At 33.1% G+C, this 15,753-nt stretch overlaps 2 protein-coding genes across 2 annotated transcripts in view; one reads left to right on the top strand and one right to left on the bottom strand.

Annotated features, from left to right (window-relative positions):
• LOC113501344 (mannose-binding protein C-like) overlaps nt 1-7,247 on the bottom strand; it is an 89,507-nt gene extending 82,260 nt beyond the window's left edge. The window contains exon 1 of the mRNA XM_026882469.1: nt 7,128-7,247. Coding sequence (XP_026738270.1) covers nt 7,128-7,212 — 85 coding nt within the window. The 5' untranslated portion in view covers nt 7,213-7,247. The remainder of the gene's footprint in view (nt 1-7,127) is intronic.
• Nucleotides 7,248-8,865: 1,618 nt separating this feature from the next.
• LOC113501343 (regulation of nuclear pre-mRNA domain-containing protein 1B) lies at nt 8,866-14,667 on the top strand. Its single transcript, XM_026882468.1, has 6 exons — nt 8,866-9,120; nt 10,403-10,639; nt 11,647-11,867; nt 12,208-12,316; nt 13,846-14,021; nt 14,445-14,667. Exons 1-6 carry the CDS (start codon nt 8,970-8,972, stop codon nt 14,589-14,591), a joined length of 1,041 nt encoding a protein of 346 aa, XP_026738269.1. The 5' UTR covers nt 8,866-8,969; the 3' UTR covers nt 14,592-14,667.
• The last annotated feature ends 1,086 nt before the right edge of the window (nt 14,668-15,753 follow it).

Here is a 15,753-nt window from a genome sequence, read left to right as displayed (position 1 = left end):
ATGCTACGGCTTGCATCAAAATTTATAACGCCATGGAGTTTTTAATCTTAGATATTGCACTGCATAGAATTCTTGATGAATAAAATTTGTAAAATATTCAATGTTACCTTTGTTATCGGTAAGCTACGAAGTTCTACTGTAGGTAGAGAGTGAGAGTCTCGATTTTTATTCACACCACTTAGTACATCCTAATTTGAAACCTAACACCACTTTGTGAGGTATCTACGGCTACGAAATGTTTAGACTCAAACTGTTAGTTTTATTCATAATATTTGTATTTTCTAGAGTTCGTGCAATTTAAAAGAAGCATGGTGTGTCAGGGATGAGAGCCAGGTCCTAAATGCTAAAGTTATAAAAATGTTCAAACCATTTAAGCGTAAACATGTAAAGTAGGTACCTACCTACCTACCTTCCATAAAGCCTATAAAAATATTTATAAGGGTTTTATGGAAAAAACAATATTAATAATATTATTTATTGTCAACAGTCCCATGACGCTGTCGTCCGTGACTCTTACTAGGCGCACTTGAAATATGACTCTATCAAAAGTTTGTGAAGATAAAAGTCAGTCTAGAAGTCGCTCACAATATGACAGAAGTATAGCCTAAAGGGGTGTAACAAAATTTATTGATATGGGAGTAGACGCACTACTTACACGATACAGAGACGTAGAGCAGAGCCTCTTTTACAACGGTTTTGTTGATTCTTTTTTCATTTAACATGAAATAACTGTAATTTGGCTCCTAACAATTTCATGAGATTGGTCATATGTTTTTTTTTTTCTTAACCATATACTATATTCTATTACCCTCAACTGTAGCATTGTTACTTAAAAACTTATTAGTGGGCACTAAAACTTAGTTACTATTAAATTAATTAGTTATTACCATAAGCTTATTACTGACAGATTTATGAGATCAAAGTGGCTATTTAGTCGATATTAAAGATATTTCCGTCATATTTTAGAAAGTCCTAACTGCACATATCATCACAGTATTAATTTAATAAATTATACAGGACTGGAAGTTCTTTAATAATTTAATATGAATTCAATTTAGTCTGTAATCTGAGTTTTTGTAGGTGTCTACGAATTTTACCTACATTGATTGTGGCTTAGAGTGTACTAAGTACTAGTTGTAAATGATGTATGTAAAGATTTGGCACATTTTTTTAAGCTAAGTCCATGTTTCCATAGACAGGCTACTTTTTTTTACAGTCATTGATATCTACTGGTGCTGGCGCTGTTGGTTTATAAATATTAAAAAGGAACTGTTCGAAATTAATAACTAATAAATATTGCAATTAAAATGCCTGGATTTTCTTTAAGAAATTTGATATTTAAGTATTCCTTTTGCTTTTTTAAATCGACGAATACCCAATTTCACCATTCATAAAAAAAACACTAACGTAGCCTACTATTAAAATATGCCTAAAAAACATTCCTTTTAAAATTAAAAAAAAAGTTTCGACAGCCAGACTCTTTCATTACAGACTCTTTTCAAATATCGATTTCTCATTCGATTCAAGTTTTTTTATTACGTCTGAGTATGTAATCAAACATACTGCCTCGGATATCGCTTCGTCACGTCACGTGTAACCTGAAACTATAAAACGAACAGGAAAAAGGTGATTTACAAACATCTCGGTGGTTTAAAACTTGATCTATGATTATAACTTGAGTGCACTGATTCTCGAATGGTGTAGATCACGAAAAACACGATCAACGCAAGGTGACGACGGTTAGGTCCCTACGTTTGGCAAATGTTTGTGTATAGAACAAATGTCTGTTCTGAGTGTGATTGCTGGTTTTCCCCCAGCGACACAAGATTTTAAGTCCTGAAAAGTTAAAAGAGTCTTTGTATAAAGAAGGAAAAAATTGTTAATAAAGACATAGCTAGCTTTAAGTCTGTCTTAAAAAAGATTATTTTTTAAAGTTACTTATTTCTTATTACTTAAATAATGGCATGACACGACGGTTAAATAATTATTTGCAATAATTCGCTATAGGCTAAAAAACTTAGCCCTTATTATCAGCAGCTGTTTGGTATATGGAACATAACAGACGCACAGCAAAATCGCCCATGTTGTGTGCCCGTCCATTGGTCTTTTAACACAATTTCCGATCTTACAAGGTAACAACCTAACGCCCAATAATATACTCTTTAGTTGTCAGCGTTATTTTTTTTGTTATTGCACAAAATTTGTTTGTCTCGTGACTAAGAAACTATAACGAAAAGATTTCATTGCTCCCGCGATTTACAACCGTGGTTCCGGTATGGCTTTATATTGTTATTATACTGCACGCATACTGTATGCACGCGTAGAATGTAGGTTACAGACAATCTTAATAAAAAAATGTCTGAAAAACATTTATTTTATTTTTTAACTGTTTGAAAATATTTAGTATTTCTCTTAAGTCTCGATTATACGCTACTTCTTGGAAAGTCATCTGTAGACTTAAGCCTCGTTCCATCTCTTTCTGGCCAGGGTAAACAGACCAACCAACCACCTTCCATCATTCAGCCATATGAAGTAAATCTCCTGCAATGTGTTTCGCTAACACACTGCAGCTGTTTTGCTTCAGTTCAGTTCAGTTACTCTGGTAGTAGAGCAAAAAACTTATATACTTTAATCACTCAATTAACTTGAGTAGCCTCCTAGTAGGATTTTCCAAAAAGGTAACTCGGCCCTGGTATAAGATCAAAAGAAGGAACATGGGTGGGTCAGTTAAAGTCTAACTCCTAAAGTCACTCCCGCTCACTCAACCCAAAGAGAAAAAGGGGATATTAAACCTCCATGGCTGACAGTTGAGTTCATTGTTGCCACTTACTGTGTTATAACGTGCTACAGCTAAATTTAATTTTAAAACCAATAGATAATTAATTAATGGTAATTAAAAGGTACTTTTTTACCGTAACCTTCGTGAGCCAAGTTAATTAATATACTCGTAAAACTAACGGAACTAGCCTCGCATCTTCTTTGGTCTATAAATAAATCAGTTTATTTTAGAAGTAACTCTGAATTAAATTGTATAATGTGCTCGAAAAAAACAACTAAAATAAATATATAAAAATATGTAAGTAAAATTACTACTCACGAATAGTTATATCATAAGATACTTAGCCATCGTAGGTAGATAATCATGTATTCAATTAACGAGTTTTTTATTTTGCTTTCCTAATTTAGCACTTTGCCCTTTCAACTAAGCAGTATTGGTTATTTATCATCTTGTTTGATTTTTTAGGCTTAAAAGGTCATACAATATTTGCTACAAGTTTATAAGTGTTTAGTGTTATTGTATTAAGAAGAGATAAATGTAAAAGTAAAAAAGAATGTGTACCTAGCTTGTTTATGGGCACACACTCAATACGTCTAAAAACAATAAACATCTAGGTTTTCTATGAACAAAAATCAAAATAGTTAAAATAATAAAACTAAAAATGCAAATAGCGGAACTAGGTACACGTAATCTCGAAACAACGATGTATCTATCGTTGAGAATCAATAGCAGGCTTCCGAAAGAGAAATCACACCCACAGCGGTGTCACGAAAGTAAAAGTGGTGCTTGCCGGCCACTGTCAATCCGAAATGCTTTATTTATACATTCTTACGTTATATTATTCAACAGCATTTATTATGTAACGCGGTACAGATACCTTAGATTGGTCTACTTCAAATGTGATTAAAAATTATAAATTCATTGAATAATATCTTGGAGCATCTAGATTAACATCGAGCGCGTCTCCGTGGTTGGCAAAGGTATTTATTATACAGCCAAGCTGTATGTTGTACGTCATTTGGTTTTTTTTCTATATCGCGGCATAGAGAACTACTTTTACTAATTTCAAATGCATGTGAAACAACAATGTCCTCATTGTTATAAAAAAATACGATTTCATAAAAGTAATGAGTTCCCTCTTTTTTTATAATCTTGCAATTTAATGTATGAATATCTTATATGTAATATGCATGACTGTCATTGCGTAAGGAACTTGCTCAAATAACTGCACTAGTATTTATCAAGGTTTCGATATAAAATGTTGTCTTTTTTTACAAACGGTTAATTTTGTAAGTAGGGTGTAATGGCCAATTTCGTACTTTTTAAAAATATTTGGTACCTGTTATTTCTTATTTCCGAAGCTCAGTTGTCTGTCCGTCCTTCTGTTGGTTGTATCTATCTCATGAACCGTGATAGCTAGATAGATAGAACAACAAATAATGAAAAAATGCTGAAGCTACGATCGTTATAGTAATTCACCCTTCTTGTTGCCTATTAATTTTTCATTAGCCTGTACGGAAACCTCAGTGTCGCGAGTACAGCTTCCATTTTACTAGTTATTTTACATTGTTTTTGTGTTTGATAACCAATAGCATATGGGTTATGGCTTAGATATGACTCATAGCTTAATCCTATAGAAAATAACACAATAAGCCTATGCTTATGAAGTTATTATTTAGTCGATATTTATTATATCAATATTTTATGCAACTCATTGATTAAGTTAAACGTATTAGGTATGTTGAGCTTTTAAATTCCGATTATCTTTCTGGACTTTTTTAATAGTTCAAGTTTTTAGACAAAACAAAAACCAAATGATCCTACGCAAATTCCAATCGATAGTTTACCTCAAAAAACAACATTATAAATATTTTGAATCAGACTTAGAACGTGCCGAAAATATTAAAAAAAAACAACCCACGGATCGCGCTTGTCCTTAATGGCTTTTTGGTGTTTGTTATGACTTAGTTTAGATATTATTTATAAGAATAATTAAGTTGATTTTCTACAATTCCATAATTTGTCCATAAAATATGTAAGTAGTTTTAATAGGTAAAACCTACAAGATTATATTTATGGCTCATTATAGCAAAGCCACCAATAAAAGTCAGTTTAAAAAAAAAACAATGTACAAAGTGCCATTTTTCATGTAGGAAAATTGAAGAAAGGAGAAAACCAAACTCCATAGAAACTTGGGCCTGGCGTTACAGAGCTGGAATTTTGCCATAAATTAGAGAACTTAGGAAGATTTCACGAGTCCAATTTTCACGACACTCAACAATGGCCAAATTGGTAAAATCAGACAATGTTTACACTGATTGTTAGTCTTAGCGAAACCTCCTTTTTAAAGTGAAACCTCCTTCTCAAGATCCTTAGTGAAACCTCCTTCTCAAGATCCTTAGTGAAACCTCCTTCAAAACCTGGGACCTGACAAGCGGTGCGCTATAAAGGACGGAGCGCGCTTAGCAACGCTCTCTCTCATGTCTCTCTCTCACACTCTCTGCTGTCAGGTGGCATCGCTGGACCCTATGGCCGTCTCCTGCGTTGTATTTATTCAACTGTAGCGCTTGCAATCTACCATGATGAGGTTTAGGTACCTACCTACTTACTTAAAAAGTGATTAATTCAGATTAATATTCGTGAAAACTTCAGCAGAAAACTATGTTTACTAGATAAGGCCTACTTACATCAATAATGACATATTTAAACATTGTATTTACTACCAGGGGATTTTTTGATGCTATCTGAAATTACAGTAAACTGAGATTGCAACAATAGGTTTATTAAAATAAAAACTGTATTATTAAGATCGTTCTTTATTAACCACCTTCGTTAGGATTATCGTAATATAATAATACAGGAATTGTGCAGGAGTAAAATTGGTCCATGGTGTGGGCACAGCACCCAACCAATCTTCGCCTTTCTATTGTGTTGCAGCGGTCTGTTGCTATTCCACCATTAATGAACTCATGGTACAGTATCCACCAATCGTCAGAAGAGCAATATCCAGATCCGGTTTTCCAGCAAAGGTCAGCAGGAATGCAGGCATCCGATATGCAAGCAAGGGTCAGTCAGAAGGCAATCAGTTTCGGAGTCCAGTATTCGAGCAGAGGTTTAATATTGTAATAAATCTCGAGAATTTGAAAAACACATTCACGCGCTCGAAGATACGAAAAGCGAATGTCACTTATGAAAGCACGATGACAATTATCAGACGTTGACATTGGCATTTGACATTTGCTAGTGTAATCCATGTGAAATAAATGAATCGATGCGTTAAAATCGATTTTTTTCAATTATTTATTTCCTTTAATGATTTTTTAATCGTGCTTACATAAACAAGTTATTAGACACCAGATTTTTTATTTTACAATTATTTGAATATAAAAAAAGGAATTACACTAAAATAAACGGTAAGGCTGATCTATATTTTGCCCAAAGAATTAGTATTGCCATACAACACTGGCAATACTAATTCTTATTCTTCTGGGTACGTTTCCCGATTTTAGCAAAGATGAAGATGTCTTTTTTGACGCTTTGTAAATAATGTATATTTTTCATTTTATATTGATATAGTTTTAAAAATGTAATATCCGCTAAATCGATTATATCCTAGGTACACTCTATTGTTTAATGCTAGTGTTTGCAAATGAAGTTATGTACAATAAAATAAATACTTTAACGGTTTACAAAGGTTGTTTTAAATAGAAAAATAGAAATGTACTTTTTTTAGACTTGGCCATTGTAATTGATTCTAAGATTTAAATGGGTAAACAAAGAAAAATAGTAGAATTTTTTGGTACATATTTCATTTGTGTAACGGCTAGGCCCAGAATCGGGTTTCTCCTTTGGTGATCTAATTCCTGTTGATTTAAAAATGTCATCGTTGTAGTAGACTTTTGCTGATAACTGTACGATGTGGGCGTTTTGATTTCCGATGCTAGTTGTCTAGGAACTTAAGTATTCGTGACATTGAATAATATAAACCAGTCTAAATGTATTAACATTTGAAAAATCTTCGGTCATTGTCCGTTCTTGAATGAAATTTAGTGAAGAAGATATTTTTATGTTGTGATCATTTTTAGGAAGTCATGTGATAATGTTATTGCTTAAATATAGTTTATATTGTTTAAATATAGTTACATGTTCGTATGACTAAATATAATTCAAACTTATTTATTTAATTATTAATTCAACATTGAATGGTAAGCCGATTTTCAAGTCAAGTTACATCTATTTTTATATATTTATGGTGCTATTTAGCATATCATACTTAATTAATTAAACATGGTTATTAATTCAAGTTTAACGTATAACATAGTACAAAAGTAATATTAATTTAACTTACCAACATCTCTTCTCTGCGCATTAGCCAGAATAACCAGTGTCATCAGAAGTACACAGGGTACGTTATTCCCAAAAATATAATTCATTTTAAAAACACTAGTTGCTAAAACTGTTTAAATTAAAAAATAACATGCACAATATAAAAAGAAAACGTCAAAATATTATTTTTAATTTTACGTTTACGCAATTGAATTTCGAATTATTTTACGCGGGAATATTTACGCGCGGGTTTTACCGGGCCGCAGTGGGAGCGCGTGCGGCAGAGGCTTCAGAAACTAAACTGAGAGAAGGCTGCGACAGCGCAGGTGTGTAGAGAAAGAATTACACATGGTCATCGCTGACCGCAGACCGGTCGATGGCATGAGACGCTATCAAACAAGTGATTTGATTACTATCGCCTTGGCACTCACCGCATGTAAACGTAAAGAAGGTTAGATTAATGAGGCGCTTAAATCGCATCAATTAATATTTTATTACCTTGTTAATAAAGTTTAAGCAAGTAACGAGATGGTAACCTTTGTGATACAAAATTGTCGTGTATTTACTTTGTATAGAACTCCTCTATAATATCAATACCTATTCGATACTTTCAATTATAAAGATAGTGGCCAAACTTAATTTGAGTTGACCCTTAAAAATTAAATAATTTTTGTGTCTTTTATGTAAACATTCAGTTAAAAACTAGACGCGACTCAAATAAAAACATCATGATTTATATTATTTAAGTATTTTATGAGTAGGTACCTTTTCCAGCCTTACCTTAACAAATTGAGTTCAAGAAATTAATGTCGTATAATAATATTTCAATTAAACTCATTTCAGTGTAGTTTGACAATGAATGTTAATAACAAATAAAACACTTAACCAAAAATAATTTATAAATTAAATAAATTCTTAATTTCAAAGTGTGATGATTATGCATGATGTTTATTATATGTCAGTGTGTGTATCCTACAGTAACGAGTGCTTCACTAATTAAACATCACCAACCGATGCATTCTTATGCAACTACAAGATAATATCAAAACGGGGGTAATGTTCCGCAGAATTATATTCTTATAACTTTACATTTGTACAATTTTATGAAATGTTCCACTCTAAATATTTAAACAGAGGCTTTACTGGTGTTGAATAAATGAAATAATGTTTTTACAAAAAGTTATGCAACATCTACTCTTGTCGGTTATTTATTATTTAAACCCGATTTAAATTCTCGAAAATAAAGTCGACTTTACACCTAAAAATAAAAATAGAAACCTCAAATTCTAAAGTAAGCATATATTGTACGACAAGAGAATGGTCACCAAATTACGAAAATAGACCCTGATGTTCTTCCTCGGTAACCACGTTACGAAAATTGTCCTTGGTAACCTACACTGCTGCACCAAAAAATTTAGAAATGTATCCATATAACTTACACCTTAAACTTGTACTGCAATAGTAAGTCCTTCAATCTTTTGAAAAATTCAAGTCAAGTTTATTTATATTGTAGGTCTCGGCCACTTTTGTGTGTTCACAAAAGTAAATAATTTTCGACCAGTGGAAATAAAATTAATGGAAGTAAAAATCAAGTGATTTATAAACATAAATAAAATAAACATTATAGTTAGCAAATGAAATAGAGCGCGTCGCACTGTTTTATATTTTACAAAATTCTATAAAACTTTAGCAATATTAATGGAATCAAATCTGGTCAACATAATATTATGCGTTCTGTTTTCCTTAGCGTAAAACGGAACGCAGAGTACTATTTTTTTCTGATCAATATGGCGTTATTCAAACGTCAAAGCAAATGAACAGTGGTGTTGTGGTCCGTGGCGTTTATTTAGTGATATCGTGAACCATGGCTGGTTTTACGGAAAACGCGTTAGTTCGTAAGCTCCAAGAACTTAATTCGAGTCAACAGAGTATTCAAACGTTATCGTTATGGCTGATACATCATAGAAAACACCACGCTGTAGTCGTCAAAACTTGGTTCAAAGAAATACTAAAAGGTAACCTACAATATTATTTCGTGGTGCTTCTTATTTCTGATATTTCCTAGTCTTTTAAAAAACGTAAAACTTGCGCTTAAAGATTAATAAATGAATTTCTCAAAGTTATATTGCCATAGGTGGAAATATTTCACGAAACAAAATCCTGATTTTGCTTGTTTTGTTTTAATGATAGAAAAATCTAGTGCTTGCGTAGAGAGTAATAGCCTGCAGATACTGGAAATGAACAGTTAAATAATTGTTTTACTCAGTTTTAAAATTACTATCTCGCAGTTTCGCATCCATTTACTTTTTACTCACTATTTCTGAAGTTCATAGTTACACCTTCTGTTGTTTACACTTAGATAGAACTTGCAACGTTGTCAAAAAGAAAAAATGAATTGCAAGAAAGGAATAGCATGATATAGGCTGAACCTGTTAATTGCTAAGTGCATGGTTCCTAACAAAACCTATTTAGTTGCTATGCACCCAGAAACGTAAAATGAGTTTTTCATTGTATAAATTTTCTGCATAGCAACAATACTCAAGCAAATTTTTATTGTAACTGTAACAGTGTAAACAGTAATCTTAAAACAGATTTTTTGATTCAACAAGCTATTTTACTTTTATAAACTTACTGGCATCTCAATACATACCTATTTTAAAGTAACATTATTTTGTTATGGTTTGTGGTATTTTTCATTCACCTTATTATAATACTGGCTTGTAAATGTCCCACTACTGGGCAACTGCTTCCTCCCACATGTAGAAGAAAGCTTAGTATGTATAGGAAGTTGATAGGCGGTAATTCTATTTATGCTCTGTGGATTTGGTACTTATCTTAGGGTATCTTTTTCACCAAAAAAAAACAGTTTAAGAAAAATGCTCTACTTAGAACCAATGTATATCAACATAAAAGATTTCCAAATCAATTGTACCACTGAAATGTATCATTTATGTATTTATTTATATTATGTATAATAAATAAATAAATGATAAATGATATATTGTTTATCTTTTTGAGTACCTGAAGCAATTGAGTATATGTGATATAAGCTTGGCCTTAGATGTGGTAATTGTAAAGTGTAGATTGATAAATAGAGTTTGAAATAGTCATGATATTTATCAATATCCTGTACTTGGAAATACTCTAACAAACCAACATATACAGAGCCAAATAAAATTTATTTAAGAACATTAATAAACAAAACTCAATAACATATGCTATGTCTAATGTTATACATTTAAAAAACATTAAACATTCTTAATAAATCTTGGCTTCATAGTATTGTTTCCCTTACAGCTAAGGATACAAAACAGCTGACATTTATGTATCTAGCTAATGATGTGATACAAAACAGTAAAAAGAAGGGTCCGGAATACGGCAAGGAGTTTGGTGAAGTCCTCGTTGAATCCTTTAAGCATATGGCAAAGACTGGTATTACTGCTAAGACTAAGCACTCCCTGCACAGAATTCTCTCTATTTGGGAGGAGAGAGGAGTCTATGACTCACAGAAGATTCAGGAGTTTAAGGAGGCTGGTGAGTTGCTCTGGTTTTTACTTTCCTCTTTCTATATCTTGCCATCAATAGTCTAGTGGCATAGTCACAGCCTGTACTCAGACTGACTACATGAATCTGTTATAAAAATAATGTTTGTAATGGTGTGTCCTTATTGTATATGTACATTATTTAATGTAATAAAATCATGGTGTTTATGTTATGCATGTATGATCCAGTAATCATACTTGTAATTGATGGGTTTCTTTGTATTAGTAATGACCAAGGCAAAACTAGCAATGACAACTGGGCCAAATTAGTTTTAAATGCTTAGGGATGTCTCATGGGTGTATTTATGTCAATTAAAAGTACCAAGTTTTGTCAAATACATCAATTACAATAACATTTAATACTAACCTAAAATGTTTGTAGATCATTAAGACAAAATTATCAAGTCATTGTCATTGACACACCATCATGTTAATTAGTTTAATTGGTTACTTAACAAACCTATTGTTTTGATTTGGAAATTTATTTCTCAAAACTACATTGTTAAGCCATTTGGCTACTGCTGTGTCTTAGTATTGCATGTGCATACTGAATTGGCTACATAAATATTTATACAGCTAAGTGTAGAAAGCAAAATACCTTTCACTATGAACATTTGTCTAAATAATAATAATATTATGTTCATAAGTATGGGAATGAAAATATATATATATCAAGCTTTAATAGCACATGTTTATAATTTCTTTACTAATATCAACTATTGTATTGCATTATTGTTACGAGCTTCAGCACATTATAATGAAAACTAGTATTGTTATCAGTGTGTCGAATAACTATTTGAAATATTGTAATTTAAACCAAATTCTCTAACATAGTAACATACTGTTGTATATCCACACAATAATATAAAAACAAATATTTTCTTTTTGTCATTCACACATTTTTACACTATTATTGTGAAAGCAGCAATTATTATGGACCCACAGTATAACATTCCCTTAACAAAACCCAGTCTGTATCCAAACTATAATACATTACAGTTGACCCGAGCGACGCTCTCCCAAAGAAGAACAACAAACGCAAGTCGACTGAGGTAGAAAATAATAAGGAGCCTGAGAAGAAGGCGAAGATCGAGGCTAGGGCTAAGCAGGAGCGTCGGAAGAGCGAGACCAAGGAGGTTGATGGACATCTCGAGACGCACACCACGCTGAGCCCCAAGACTCCGCCTGGAGACCCACCGGAACCTGAGGAACTAGTCAAGGTAGATATATCTTTCGTTATGTTACTTATTTTTTGAGTGTTTTTTTTTTCTTAGGTACTATCAATTTGTTTGTAGCCTTTTTAGTTATGTCTTGTCAAGGAATCAGATAAACCTGCAGTTTAAGGCTGCAGAAAGTAGAATCTCAAATGAACCCTGAATAAAAAGGGGTGTTTAAATATTATTTCTAAAACTTTTCTTTCCTAAAAGGCGAACGCTTATCTATTTTTTGTGTAGGTTTATTAGTTGTACAATGAAGTCGTTTTTTTTATAAACGTCATCACAGAACTAATAAAAAAAGTAGCATAAAAAGTATAATTAATAAGCTTGTTCTTCTTTCCAGGCTCTGTTAGAGTTAGAATCAAGTGCGTCCAGCGACGAGGCCGTTAGAGAGAGAATCGCTTCGCTCCCACCGGAAGTTTCCGAAGTCCAATTATTGTCTAAGTTAGAAGGTAAAATGACACCATATCACCGCATTAATTCCGCCATACGTTTTGTCATGCGACAACGGTACACTTTCCTCTTCCTCCAATATTTAAAACAATTGAGAGACCAATAAAATGTGACCTTTCGTGCTTTTTGTTTCATTTGTGTCATTGGAAAATGAACTCTATGGCCGTTGATTAGTTTGTTTGTTTCTTGCCGTAGTTATAACAAGATTCTCAGTATTATTAATCTAATTGTTATGTAAGCATTGACTTAGGAGTTAAATAGTTCTATAATGATATGCTCAATTAAATAATGTGATATGTGTAAGTAACTAATGTGATCTCCTAAACCTTGTTATTTTAGTTTAATACTATTGTAATACAATTTAGGAATTTATAAATAAAGACTGTTGATGTGCCCTGTGTATTTCAATTATTGACTTTTTGCCCAAATTGTTAGAGAAACTATTAATAAAAATATATAAAATGGAGTTTAGAACCTTTATTTCTTTACTCACTATTTAATATAATCTTGGTATTTTTATAGAGAATACATAATGTATGTTATTTATCATTATGTAATCTTAGATTTTACAAGTTTTAGTTAATAATAAGTAAACAATTTGTACAGTCAATGCAAAGTGTTTACTGTATCAGAAACACATTTGAAACATACACACACATACCCTTAAGGTTCAATTTCCTTTACACCTTGCACAAAGGTCACATTATACTCAATGATACAGACGAAATATGATATCTCTTTGTAGTCACGTTCCTAAAAATTTAGAAATCCTTATTAGCTTATTACAAGATATAATTAAGCAAATTTTGTAAATTTATGTACCTGTAAAACTGTTCAATTTATTTACACCGTTTGTATTATCGCTCAAAAGATTTCAGCCATTTTCTTTAGATTTTGAAATTAAGGTTTTATTTAGTTGTTCTTCAGAAAATGTGGTCTGTCTGTATTTTTAAACGTACCGAGCGAATTCATAAAACAGAGATTTCTCAATTTTTAACTGATTTCACACACAGAAAAGGGTTTCTTAATTCGACTGTATTTTTTTTTCATGAATCTTATAGTAAACGACAATTTTTGCTGGATAACCAAATAGTCCATTATCTGTTCCTCGTTTTAATGAATGAAAAATCATATTTTTGACTGATATTAATGATAGTAGTTTCTTAGGTTTACGCGAATGTTAGATTTCATATTAATGATATATTTTTGTAACAATTTTAGGGCGTTACTTACTTTTAAGTCAACTTAGTTGATGTCATTCAAATTCGTTGCTTTATTTAAATGAGACCGAGCATTTGTCACGCTTATATATCACTGTCTTGAAACTAATCTGGCACCATTAATGACGTCTTCCCAGCAAAGTTCTTTTGTTCCCTTTTGTTTATGTATAACTTCTTTTAGATCCCACTACTGGGCAATGGCCTGCCCCTTTCTCTTCCAGACCTCTATCAGGCCACTTGCTCCATAATTTTTTTCAAAATAATGTTTTTTATTATTAGTTTTGTCTAAACAAGCGTCTGTTTGGTAGATAAGGAATCGGCGTTGAGTCTGAGCGCGGTGGTGAACTCTGCGGTGGAGCTGCTGGCCGAGTACAACCTGCGCCTGAGCGAGGAGCTGGACAAGCGGCGCCGCGTGGCCGCCATGCTGCGGGACTTCGCGCAGGCGCAGCGGGACCTCGCCAAGCAGGCCGAGGCCAGGCTAGAGGTACACACACTAAGAAACAAAAAAAGTATTTATACGCCGCCATGACGCATATCAAACAACACTCGTATTCTATTCAACTCCCATATTAAGGCATTTAACACTTGTCCCGCGGGAGTTCCACAAAAATTCAAGTCACATGCATAACTCAAAACAAGCATTCGTGGATCACACAAATGCTGTCCATAATCGGAGATCGTTCTGGCGTGGTGACCACAACCAGTCTGCTATCCAAAAACAGCGGAATAAAAGCCATCTGGGAAAATGACGCTCAATAAAGTATAGCTTTTAGACGTCTGCTATATTAGCTGTATATAGACATTACGATGGCCAAAAAAAAAATTGATCTTTTTATATCTCAAACTCCATACTTACGTATGTCAATCATAATTCGACAAATCCAATAAATAAACTCTTAAATTCCAGGAATACAACATAAAACTCCAAAAGATATACGCAGTGAAAGCCGAAGTTAAATCCCACATAGAGAATTTACCGGACGTGTCTCGTCTGCCCGACGTGACGGGAGGGCTCGCGCCCTTGCCCTCCGCCGGGGACCTCTTCAGCGTGTGACACAAGACACGCAAGCTGTTACACTGCGACCTCACAGCCCGGGAGAAACCTGTGTGGACCTGGAAACGTGGCAAAAGATGAAATAGGGGATTTGACAAAAAATAATCTGTTTAATCAGACAGACAGACTCTAAAACATGTCGGATATGGGCCAATTTTCAATGTTGAGGCATCATTTGAGGATAATGACGACCGTTACTTTTACTACTAGTGCAACCATCCATTGATAAAAATATTTGTCCAATGAATGATGGTTCCACTAAATAGATAGACATGTGTATTTTTTCTTTTATATAAAACAAAAAAATAAGGGGATTCAGTGATTTAAAATATCGTGTGACGTCACTTACTAGTACGGTTTTACTAGCAAGTGATGTTACTAGCCCCCACTACCGTACATTTTATTGTCTTAATCTTCCTTAATGATGTGATAAAATGAAAAATACGTGTTCAATATTTTTTTGGAAATCTGTCTGTCAGACTAAACTGAATTATATTATTAGATAAAGTTGAATACCCTATTGTTGATGTAATATCGTAGCGGCAAAGTGAGGTGTGGTACAGTGTGTTTAAGAGTTATTTTTGATCGCACCATACTGTGTTTTATGATGTTCTGTTATTGTGTTGTTTGTCGGCTTACAACTTAATAAAATGCTGTGTAGTTCTATTAGCTTGAAGTCTAAACAGTAACGTACTAGGGTAGACTGAGTATAAAAACTAAAAATCTATTTCATCCCTTAGATAATTGAAAAAATAATCGATACGTATTTTTTCTTTTTTCTTAACAACGCGACTTGAAAAAGATAAACTGCTTTAAAGTTTAGGAGACGAGCTTGTGACGTAACGGTATCGTAAAATTTCTACACAATTGTGTCGTCACTCGTTTGTTTCAATCACCATAATTTGTTCAATTTATGTTTGCAGGTCAAAAGAAAACTGACGTATCGACTATTATTCATTAAAATACAAGACGGACACTGAAAAATAAATTGTCGTCATCCCTATTGCACTACGTGACTGACGTTGACGTATTCGAATTTGAAACCTTTCGTTAATATTGGTGGGTGTGGAGATGCCGCTCTACGCCGTGTATTGCGCTGTCACGCTTTCACAAAAAATATAATATTACTTTTAAGTCATTAGGAACTGTGTACATGACTAAA

The sequence above is a fragment of the Trichoplusia ni genome, chromosome 15, assembly GCF_003590095.1.
Source record: "Trichoplusia ni isolate ovarian cell line Hi5 chromosome 15, tn1, whole genome shotgun sequence".
Lineage (NCBI taxonomy): Eukaryota > Metazoa > Arthropoda > Insecta > Lepidoptera > Noctuidae > Trichoplusia > Trichoplusia ni.
The sequence above is the reverse complement of the archived record's forward strand: the minus strand, read 5'-3'. Positions and strand labels throughout refer to the sequence as shown.

Bases quoted from the DNA above. Each gene is read 5' to 3' on its own strand.
- LOC113501343 (XM_026882468.1), top strand. From the start codon at position 8,970: ATGGCTGGTTTTACGGAAAACGCGTTAGTTCGTAAGCTCCAAGAACTT. The intron at 10,640-11,646 runs GTGAGTTGCTCT...AATACATTACAG, and splicing joins TCAGGAGTTTAAGGAGGCTG to TTGACCCGAGCGACGCTCTC. The intron at 11,868-12,207 runs GTAGATATATCT...TCTTCTTTCCAG, and splicing joins AACCTGAGGAACTAGTCAAG to GCTCTGTTAGAGTTAGAATC.